General features: G+C 31.4%; 1 protein-coding gene across 1 annotated transcript in view; it reads left to right on the forward strand.

The window, feature by feature from the left end:
- Positions 1 to 10,880, forward strand: part of LOC127719443 (procollagen-lysine,2-oxoglutarate 5-dioxygenase 1-like) — a 40,004-nt gene extending 29,124 nt beyond the window's left edge. Inside the window, exons 9-14 of the mRNA XM_052225539.1 lie at positions 2,328 to 2,441; positions 3,769 to 3,837; positions 5,705 to 5,809; positions 6,725 to 6,865; positions 9,019 to 9,147; positions 10,532 to 10,880. Coding sequence (XP_052081499.1) covers positions 2,328 to 2,441; positions 3,769 to 3,837; positions 5,705 to 5,809; positions 6,725 to 6,865; positions 9,019 to 9,147; positions 10,532 to 10,687 — 714 coding nt within the window. The 3' untranslated portion in view covers positions 10,688 to 10,880. The remainder of the gene's footprint in view (positions 1 to 2,327; positions 2,442 to 3,768; positions 3,838 to 5,704; positions 5,810 to 6,724; positions 6,866 to 9,018; positions 9,148 to 10,531) is intronic.
- Positions 10,881 to 12,465: the final 1,585 nt, after the last annotated feature.

Here is a 12,465-nt window from a genome sequence, read left to right on the forward strand (position 1 = left end):
AATTTTTAAAATTGGAGTTATCTTCCTTTGTCCATTTTTATTGTTGAATCAACTACAATCAATGCTTTATACAATGCAATGTTTAATTTTGACTTCCACTGATAAAACACAGATCAAGTTGAATTTGGGTAGTGTCACTTTAACCATTATTGAGTTGTGCCCCTTTATAAATCGAAAGATTGCAAAATTTTTAGTTTCCATTCTGTAACTTAAGTTTGCCCCAACCAAACATTATAAACCTATACACAATATTTATTGCCACAAAACTAAGATCAAGTACAAATTTTTTGTTTCCGTTTTCTAACTTTAGTTTGCCTCAACCAAATGTTATGAAACTTATACACAATGATTATTACTACATAATACAGATTAAGTATGAAATTTGGTGGCGACACTTTAACCATTCTTAAGTTATGTCCCTATATAAACATAAAAATTGCTGAATTTTTTGTTTCTATTCTCTAACTTTAGTTTGTCTCAACCAAATGTTATAAAACATGTACACAACCATTCTAGTTATGTGTGTTTACGAATAGAAAAATTGCTTAATTTTTAGTTTCTGTTCTACACTTAAGTTAGCCTCAACCAAATGTTATGAGACTTACACACAATGCTTATTACAACAAAACTCAGATCAAGTTCAAATTTGGGTAGAGTCACTTTTACCGTTCTTCACTTATGTCCCTTTATAACTATATGATATGCAAGCAGGGGCATCATCTGTGTCCACATGTGGACACTATCCACATTTATATATAAATTTCAGGATTCCCATGTAAATCCCGGTGGAAATATACTGGGATCCCACTGGGATATTGTTGGATTTTGATTGGAATATACTGAAATTCCCAGAAAAAATCAGGATCCTGAAATAAATCCCAGTGGAAATATACTGTTATATTGTGGGATTTTGATTGGAATATACTGGGATTCCTGGAAAAAAGGGGGATACCGAAATAAATCCCAGCAGGATATACTGGAATTCCATGCACTTACTTGACTCCATTGGGATTCCTGGTTTATTTATTTATTACCCTTGTGTAAGTGGCGAAAGGATACATGATGTAAAGTTTTCCTCCTTTCTGTAAATAAATTTGCTGTCTCTGTACTTCCAACTAGTATTGCTATCTGCATGCAATCTGTTTACTATCAAAATTTGCAGCTCCATTTAATCAAATCATTAAATCCCCTAAAAGTATCAAAAAAATCCACAAAGAATCAATTGTTCAAGACGTTTTGAAGCAATAAATTCAATAGAAATATTATTGCATGTTTATACAGTAGATTGGAAACCATTTACCCTTATTGGTAAATTATTGTATTGGCTTAGTTATGTCCCTTAGACATTCAGATTCTTTATAACTTATACAAGTAAAAAAGTCAAACTATCTTCTTTTTATGAATTTCTCAGGACTTCTTTGCTCTAATAGAATTTGTAATTGTCTGTCCTTTGCAGATGTCTTTACTAATGACTTAAGTGTAATTCCATGGACAATGAAAATCTCATTTGTCTGTTATCTTCAGAATACTGCTCATTTACAAGCCCCCAAGTGGCAATTTTGAAGGCCTTGCACAATTACTTAAGATTTGCCAATTAGTTTCTCTGTCAAATTAATGAGATAAAACATTGAACTCTAATAAAAAATTATGAGCTAACCTGCGAAAAATTGTTAAAGGCATGTTGAGAATTTTAGGGATTGTAAAAAAAAATTACTTATACAAGTAAATTTTTAAGAAAAATAAGGGGAGATTTTTCAAACATTATAAGAAAAAATTAACAAAACAAAATTTACTTATATAAGTATATTATTATTAACTTCTTCAATTAAATAAAGATAACTTGTACAAGTAGTACCCCTGACTGATGGTAAACCATGAATATAGATGTTTAATGAAGTACAAATTTTGTTTCAATTTAATTTAGTGTATCTGTCAAATTCATGCCTTTTATCTTATCAAGGTTGACAAGTTGACCCCAAATTTTCTTTAGGTTTGTATGCAGATTTTTGTTAAACCACGAAATCAAACATCCCCTAAAATACAGGTTTTCATGAAAAAATATGAATCCACAGTATTAATGTGGTATACAAAGACTTGTAAGAGGTACATATTCAATAAAAAAGACAGAGATGATAATATGATGCAGGCAATGATAAGAATTAACAAACAATAAGGCTGAACTATACTGTACCTTTTCTTTTCACTTGACAGGTGAAAAAATTAACAAAATGTTCAGAATCTGATAGTGGAAACTCTGGATTTAAAGAACTTTCCAAATAGATACTTTAAATAACTTTTTTACATTTGTTTTTTTTTTCATTTGACAGGGCATATTTATGTATGTAAACAACATGAAATATCGTGGACATTTGGTGAACTATGAAGACTATAATACCACACACTTACACAGTGACATGTTCCAAATGTTCCAGAATCCTTTGGTAAATATAAAGATAAGATGATGTGGTATGATTGCCAATGAGACAACAGCTAGTCTCCAAAAGAGACCAAATGACACAGAAATAAACAACTATTAGGTCACCGTACAGCCTTCAACAATGAACAAAGCCCATACCACATTATATATTCAGCTGTAAAAGGCCCAGAAATGACAAATGTAAAACAATTCAGAAGAGAAAACTAACTTAGTACATATATGTTCATATTGAAGTGAACTGTTTGATATATTTTGCCAAATTGAGGTTTTGACCTAGATTTCACAGTTCATTCTTGTAGTCATCATCATCATCATGATTAGGTTCCATTATTACAATTCCATCCTAAACAAAACTAGTAACAACAGGACATTGAATGTTCATTTTGGCATTAAATAAAGGCAACAGTAGTATACTGCTGTTCAATAGTCATAAATCGATTTAACTCAAACAAATCTGGGTCACAAACCAAAACCGAGGAAAATACATCAACTAGAAGAGGAAAACAACGGAACAACAATAACACTGAACTGCTGCAAAAACATTAACAGTTTTCTCCCCTGATACTGAATTGACTCCTCTTGAATTCATAATAACATTTTTATCATTTAAAAACCCAATAAGGGTTATATGATATATGGATTCATATTAAGAATAGACATAATAGAGAGAAAAAAAAATGTTTATATTTGATTATATTCTGAGTATTTTCCTGGATACTCAGAAAGCATTTCACAGGGATACTTTATTGGAGCTTGGACAGTGAAGTAAAATTGTAACAAGCAATCTGAAAAATAAAGAATATTTATTTAAAAAAAAAAAACTAGATGAAGTTGCAAATTGAAACTATAGCAATTCATTTATCTTGGAATCTGAAAATAATTCTCTGAAAACATTTGCACAAATATAGATCAACTTATAGTATTATGAATGTGAAGCAGGGAAAAGAGGGAACCTGATTTATGAAATCAAGATCTTCCTTTAGTTTTCAAACCAGACGTCATAAATACATAAGTTTTTGTGTACGAATTGAAGATGTTCTCTTTACTTAGTAACATTTAGTGTCAATCTTAATGCAGGATACCTAATTTGTGTGATAGATTTTTTAATAATTTTCCAGAATGGTTGTTTAGGTATTGAAGATATGCACTTGAATTTATGTACTCATTTTGAGAATTTTTATTTGTTCAAACTGGTATCTATTGGGAGACTGCTGTTTCCCTACTTTTTCTTATTTTTAAAATATGTAGATGTACCATTTGTCTTGTTAGCATTCATTAAATGCTCCAAACTCTTTCTTAAAATTTTTAAATCAAAAAAACATTTGTTATAGGATTGGGAAAGGAAATATATCCATGAAAATTACTCAGTAGCCTTACAAGATGGAGCAGTTATAACACAGGTAGGTAATGTATTTTTTGATGCAGCTTTTTTCAAACATCAATTTTCATTGGTTGAATAATATTGGCAAATTTCTTAGCATCAGTTTCAAGATTGATGCCATAAGAGGATCCTATGCATGTGTTAAATAATTTTCAAATGTATGAAATGTTTTTCATTAATTTCACATATGACCATTAGATACGATCCACATGTAGCTACAATCATGTCCTCTTTTCCTCAATATTTGACATCAAAGAATATAACTTATAAAATTTGTATTTGCCATTCATACCAAAAGACAATTTAAGCCACAATTGAATCAGGAACTATTTACTCTTCTTGAGCATCCGTGTTAACCCCTGTGTTTTGTGGGCGTTTATGTACTTTCTTTTTTTCAGTGTAGTGTTTTGTGATCTGTTTTTGATGTGTAATGGTTGCTTATGGCCATGGTGTTGTGTATATTTGTCTCGCCTTTTCGTCACAGTATGCTAGACATAGGTATTGCTATCCGGCGGCATAACTATTTGTATAAAGCTTTATATTTCAGAAGGTAGGAGACCTGGATGCTTCATACCTTGTATGCAGATACCTTATGTTACGAAGTTTCCATCTGATTGTCCTTGACCTCATTTTCATGGTTCAATGACTGCTTGAAAAAGAAATCTGTTTTTTTGTCATGTGCATTTCTCACATCTTATGAGTATTTGATATATGGGATCCTTGCAACATCTACTTGTCCGTCAGCCAGGGTAAACCTGACCTTGACCTCAATTCATGGATCAGTGATCAAGGTTGAAGTTAAGTGATTAGGTCATTTCTCAGATACTGCAAGCAGCAGGTTAAATAGATGTGGTGTATGGAATTATTGTAAGGGGTACATGTCAGACTGTTAGGTTTCATCTGACCTTGTCCTCATTTTCATGGTTCATTGGTCATTGTTATTTTTTGGGTTTTGGTCTGTTTTTCAAGCATTGTAAGCAGTAGGTCAACTATATTTGTTTTATGGAATGATTGTAAGGTGTACATGTCTGTTTAGCTGGTGTCATCTGACCTTGACGTCATTTTCATGGTTCATTGGTCAATGTTAAGTTATTTTGTTTTGGTCTGTTTTTCAAATACTAATAGCAATAGGTCAACTATAATTGGTTTATGGAATGATTGTTAGGTGTACATGTCTGCCTAGCCAGTATCATCTGACCTTGAACTCATTTTCATTGTTCATTGGTTAACTCTTTAAGTTTTTGTGTTTTGGTCTTTCAAAGTACTTTAAGCAATGGGCCAACTATATTTGATATATGGAAAATTTGTAAGGTGTACATGTCTTTATTACAGTTTTTATCTGACCTTGACCTCATTGTCATGGATCTTTAAAAATGTTAAGTTTATGTGATGCCTGTTCTCAAATCTTTATCTTTAAGACTTTCAACATAAAATCAATGGTCAGTAAAACAGGTGAGACATTTCAGCGTGTGCACTCTTGTTTTCTTCAACGTAGGTTTTTATAGACTTGATGGTAAAACCCAAAACTTATTTGCATATGAAAACATTCAAGCTACATGTAGTATGAATAAAAGAGAATATAGGGCATATGTCAATGTGCGAGCAACCCAAAAGTACAATAAAAGATCTCATGGTCAACTAAGTATACTTTGTAAACAGTTATGATTGCAGTACTAGTTAAACCTGACTGTAGATTTCTTTTATTGAAAAAGGAAACACAGGTAAAATTACTGAAGAATATTAATTGTATGTCCTATTCTACAGTTCAGTTTAGACAGGGATGCTGCGAAGGTTAAACACCAGGTCTAATTAAAGGTCTGTTGTTTTCAGAAATGTATTGCTGTCATATTAAAACTGAAAATCCATTTTACTTTCATTTTTTGCAGCCATGCCCAGATGTGTACTGGTTTCCTATTGTGTCTGATACCTTCTGTGATCACATGATAGAAACAATGGAGAATTATGGGAAATGGAGTGATGGAGGACATGAGGTAATAAATTATACATTTTGTGTTGATCTGTTTGAGCACTGATTACATTGACGTTATGCAATGTATTGTGTCTTAATCGGTAACGACGTAATTTTACGTTTTCAAACTATAACAGAGGTCTTTTTTTCCTTTTCTGTTCTTTTTTCAATGACAAAATTGTTTATGGTCAATATTGATGTCAGGTATTAAAATCCAATGATTTCCCGTTTATTTCCGAAAGCACGGAAGCGGCCGGCCCCCAATTTTGATTTGAATGAAGCAGTGGAGACTTGGTTACAAGTGGATGGAATCATACTTAAAAACACCATTAAATAATCAACACTTAACCAATTCTGATAACTGATGCTACACAAAGACAACAACATCGTAGATTACTGCAAGGAAAATCTTTATTATGGTCTACATGTTTCGCCACTTACGGTGGCGTCTTCAGGACAATTAAAACATGGAAAACAAATACTGAAGTACATAAAATGTGGTGCATATGGGGTTACAAAGGTTAACAAGACGTAAAGTCACAATAATTATTTAGTACTTCAGTATTTGTTTTCTATGTTTAAATTGTCCTGAAGAATTTCACTTTCATCTGAAATAGAAAAATTATTTATTTCCACATGGTATCTTGAGTAAGTCTTCACCAAATCCTTGAAATTAAGAAATGTTTTTAGAAACTACAAACACAGATCGATATCAAACCAATTTCTCTTTTGTCTTTCCAGAGCAATGCGATTGATAATGCAAAATATAGCAAAATTTTGGTTTCAAGACACATGATGCCCCAAATAATTTTAAATTTTAAAATATTGTTAGGGACCACTAAACAAAGATTAAGATCGAGTCCCATGACCACATTCTGTTTAACTTTAGATATTTTAAGGTCTAGCACTTATATAAGTATTTATTTTTTGGTTTCAGGATGTCCGAGTAGGAGGTTATGAAAATGTCCCAACAGTAGATATACATATGAGACAGATCGGATTTGATGAACAATTTTTAAATTTTCTCCAAACTTATGTCCAACCTTTAACAATTAAGGTGTTTCCAGGAATGGAAGAGGTATTTAAATTTTCTCCAAACTTATGTCCAACCTTTAAAGGATAAGGTGTTTCCAGGAATGGCAGAGGTATAATTTATTTATGGTCAGGAGACATTTAAGGTCAGGAAAGCAGATTTAAGATGCAAAGAATTTTTCTCTTTTCTTGTATAAAGATTAGAAATAGACTTTCTTAATAGCTAAAGGGGCTACTTAAGTAATCAAATTGTCAATGGATCTGATTCTTTTTATAATGAAGATTTATAGATAAATTGCAACAAATTTTTGTATCTTCATTGATTTTAAAGTCTTATGCATATAACTACAATGTATAAGGAATTGTAGAAAAATGGGACTTTAATAATAAAAAAAACGACAATTTTTCATATGTCCCTTAATTACTTGATTATCCTTTCACCAATTCTAATGAAGTTTTAACACTATTCTGCTCATTCTATAATGTGTTAAATTGACACATGAACTTTCTATTATCACAAGTTTGCAAGTTGTGGCCCCTGCACCTTGGAATTTCTTCAAAATTTTAGTGTCCAACCAAAACATTTTTCTGTAAAGCCTGAATCAATTGATTACAGAGTTGATGTAAAATGTTGATTAAGAAGTTCTAGATCATGCATGAGTTTTGTTCCAGTTGAGCAAGTTTTGCAGAATGTGTAGCCCTTGGACATAGAAAATTGTTTTAAACTATCTGTGCTCTGGGCTTTATGTATAAGCCATCAATTAGAATCAGACATCCATTAAACTTTTCTTTACAAGTCTTCTCATCTGAAACTGCTCAATGGATTAAAACCAAACTTCGTTGCTGCATCTATAAATATAAAGTTTGTAACTTTCGTCCAGATTGATAAACCAAAATGGCTATCATGTCTAAAAAAAAACACAAAAAAAAACAGGGAATAAGATCTCTAAAACTTAGACAAAGAACTGAATGGTCAGCACACCAAGATATGTCCTGAAAATTTTAGAAAAATCTGTCCTATTTTGGAGTTATTGCCCCTGAAATTTTAGTTTTTACTGATTTTAGCAGTTTTGACTATTATCTAAATACCTATAGGAGCTAAGTTAAATATGTTAATTGCAAAACTGGTCAGCAACATAAAGAATAACTGTAGAATGTGCATCCAAAAGTCCTAATGAACAAACTGGCCATTTTTTTCACCAGGTGGGCAATACAGGCACAGATGTGCCCCTGATCTGTAATGAGTGAATCAATTTGCTACATTTTTGGAATATACCAGAAGTTGAAGATTAAATTTGAATTTGTTGCAATTGTGATTTTTGTGGTAGCTGTGGCCCTAGGAAATGGAAAATGCTTCCAAATATAAGTTATAGAGAATAAAAACCTTGATGCCTCAACAGGTTATGGGTTTGGGCCTTCAGTTGTTCATGGTAACCACATCTTGAAATTAATATTTTAACCCAATTAATAATAAGATTGAAGTTCCAAACTTATTCAGTAACAGATCATTGCTTTGACTCTCAGATAAGTGTAAATATAAAAATAAGAAGATGTGGTATATTATTTCCAATGAGACAACTCTCCACAAGAGACCAAATGACACAGAAATTAACAATTTTAGATCACTGTACAACCTTCAACAATGAGCAAAACCCATACCCCATAGTCAGCTATAAAAGGCCCCCAAATGACAAATGTAAAATAATTCAAACGAGAAAACTAACGGCCTAATTAAACCCATCTAAAGTTAATGTTACAGCAGGTAGGTAGTATTATAGCAATGAATTACATATGCAATTCCTTCAGAATATAGAAATAAGAAGATGTGGTATGATTGCCAATGAGACAACTCTCCACCAAAATGCTTATTTAGTGTTATAACTAAAACACTGTTTTAGGACTTTCAAATTATTGTGTGATTATAGTATCAATTTTTTTTTTACAAATTTTGCAATTTCATTAGTTCAAAATTTAAACACAATGGTATTTGTCTAGTTTATTTATCAGTAGACTAATTTTTGGAAAAGGTCCAATGATGATTGAGTACTGAAAAAGTATACATTAGTCATTTGTTTTACATTATTTTTAATATTTTAATAATTTTTTTGTAGGATTATTGTGTAATAAAATATATTTATTTTATGTCCTTCCTATCAATACCATTAGAGTAAGTTTAACAAATGGTGTGTTTTGTTTCAGGATACCTATGCTCTAATGAACTTTGTGGTGAGATATCGTCCTGGAGAACAGGACCACCTAGAACCTCATAATGATGAATCAACATACACTATTAACATAGGACTTAACAGACAAGGAATAGACTATGTTGTAAGGAACAAAAAAAATAATATATATCTTACTAGGCTAGGCCTCAAAAATTTGTGTTTCTCTTCTTTTTATTTTTTAACCTATTGTCATGATTTGTGAAGACCATGCAGTTATAGAATTGTCTAGGCAGCTATCTAGTCCAAAAAATTTTAAAAATGGAAATTTTTAAACATTTGATTTGCTTGAGAAAGGCAATAAAATTGTTTTGAGATGGTCATTTTTTTTAAATGCATGACTTAATATATAATGGTATATGAAAAAGGAAAAGTAATCTAGATCTACACTGCTTAAAATATTATATACGGTAATAAACAGATTTGGTGTATTCATTAATGAGACTGTGACAAAAGGACCATGATCAATCTTTATCAAAGAAATAATGTTAAACTTAATATACATAGTCAATATAACTTAGAAAAAAAAGGTCAGAGTGACCTACTGTAAATAAATATTTTTTTACAACCAAGATCCATCCTTTCACCAAGATGTACACTGTCAGTTGTAATTTACTTAAATATATCTAAGATCTGAACTCATTGAGATCGATAAATCATAAGATATAGGTCATAGTTACCTATTTTTTGTGGGAGACTGTCACTCTCCCCATGACTCATCTGTACACCAATGATACGTACAGAAAATTACATGTACCAAAAATACTACACTGTACATCAGGCCAAAACAGCCATTTACACCCCAAATACTAAAAAAAGATCAAAGTGCTTGTAAGCACTGAAGGATAAAAGATAGCTCCGATTTTTCCGTGGGAACTAAACATTGAACAATCACATTGTAGGAAGCATTTGAAGGTAAAACTATTTATTGGAGATAATATTGTAGTTAATTCAACAATAATTATAGACCAAGGTAGATAACTCTAATTTTAAATATTACTCTAACAATGACATCATTGATATTTTTAGAGAAGATACTAGATTCATGGACACTGCACAAATTTTGTAATATGGTTATACACTTATATTTATACATCATTTTGTAACTGAAATATCTGAGCATATATTTAATTGATAATTTCTTGATTTCATGGATAGGATGTATAGATTGTTGTGCTGAATGCACTACGTTTTTTTTATCTAAAAAGAAATGATAAAGTTTGGAAAATTTTGACTGCATGAATGCAATCTTTACCCCAAAAAACACTGTAGATATTAATAAAACTTCGATATAATGAATGATGTTCTTAAAAGTTGAACCAATCCACTGAACTATGATATATTTGTCCTGTGCCATATGGTAGGTGTCTTTAAGATGCAGCTGCACACCAAATTAAATGCCTCAGGTACTTTATTCGTCTTTAAAATTTTTATAAGTAATTAATTAAGGAATGACTGATAATACATTTGTGGCTGTTTCTCATTTACAGGGAGGTGGAAGTAGATTTATACGGTACAACTGTAGTGTTGTCAACACAAGAAAAGGTTGGATGATAATGCACCCTGGGAAATTGACACATTATCATGAAGGACTATATACTACGTCTGGAACAAGATACATACTGGTGTCATTTATAAATCCATGATTATAAAACTGGAAAAACTATGACTGAAGTTTTACTTCTGATTTCTTCATACGACACCTGATCTAAAAAAAAAAGTTTACTAGTGTAAACTGAATTTTAAGTGCAATCACAGTGCATACAAAATGGAAAACCTGTAATTTACATTGTAACTAGATGTCTAAACAGTATATTGCTTAATAAAATGTCAAAATTTTCTGTTATTTATTATTTATTCTCATTTAACTATTTTAAATATTTCACAATAAAAAATTTCTAAAGGGGGATTGTCCCAATTGACTCGCTGCAACATTAAATTATTTATGCCTTATCAGCAATATAAATATGTCAGGAGCCTGTAATTCAGTGGTTGTCGTTTGTTGCTGTATATCATATTTGTTTTTCGTTCATTATATTGTTCATAGATCAGGCCGTTAGTTTTATCGTATGAATTGTTTTACATTTGTCATTTCGGGGCCTTTTATAGCTGACTATGCGGTATGGGTTTTACTCGTTGTTGAAGGCCGTGCAGTGACCTATAGTTGTTAATGTCTGTGTCATTTGGTCTCTTGTGGAAAGTTGTCTCATTGGCAATCATACCACATCTTATTATTTTTATGATAAGAACACAACCACAACATTATGAGTCCTTGATTGAATTGAATTAGTATGTCTATTTTTATGCAGGATTTTCAGTATTTGTAGTACTTGTCATCTGATTATTAAAGTCATGCGGTTAATTAGGTTGTCAGTTTACTATGCTTGTTTTCAGTCTTGAGGTTTCTTACTATCAGATTTTACTGTGAGCTGCTGGACTGGTGTTGCAGTGGAACAGAAATTTCTTATCAAATAGCAAAATCTGCCTGCAGATTTGCCTATTTGTTTAGTTGGAGACATTGTGATAATTCTTAAATATTCTTAAATATAAAACACAGGGTCAATACAAAGTAAAGTACATGGAAAGGGTTTCTGAATCAGTTTCCTACTAAGGTCTAAAAGATTGATGAAAATTAGATGATCTTGATTATACATGAGTGGTTGTTAGACACAGAAATGAAAAGTTATTTTCAAACACATAGGTAGAACAGCAAGCTATTGTTCACTGATAATACCCCCTGCTTTAAGTATTAAGTTTACAGGAAGTTGATAGATATGAAATCACTCAGTATAGCATGTTGACATAAAGCAGGATTTTTGAGAAATTTTCAGAACCTCATATTTGTTGTTCCCTTGAAACATCTGACGAAAATTTCATACATGACTGTGATGTGTAAAAAAAATGGAAGTATTCAATTAACAGTGAGTTGAGGAACCACGATTCTGAAAACACATTACACAATATAGCAGGTTTACATTAAGTCTGATATAGAATTTAAGGAAATTTTTATGGGAAAACATAGATATACTTTACCCCCTTCCTTCAGAATGCGGGTATGATATTAACCTAATTGTGCCTTGTATGCCATTCAATCACATTAAACTGAATTACAAATCTGTGAGGATATGTATGTTTTCCCATAAAAATTTCCTTCAATTTTTCTAAGGAACTATTATTAGAGCTTCCTTAAATTCTATATCAGACTTAATGTAAATATATAAATCTTTCCTTATGTGCACTTCTTTACTTTTGTTTATCAAAATTGATTTGCATAAAAGTGAGGAGATAGATGGATGGAGGGCTGTTTAATATCCAGTGGAAAATTAAATGCATTCAGGACATGAACACGTGATATGAATATAAACCCTGTTTTGTAACAGACCAACAGGCTGAGCAGGATTTTAACATTCTAGTTCATAAAGAA

Source organism: Mytilus californianus, unplaced genomic scaffold (genome assembly GCF_021869535.1).
Source record: "Mytilus californianus isolate M0D057914Y unplaced genomic scaffold, xbMytCali1.0.p SCAF_11, whole genome shotgun sequence".
NCBI classification, from domain to species: Eukaryota; Metazoa; Mollusca; class Bivalvia; order Mytilida; family Mytilidae; genus Mytilus; species Mytilus californianus.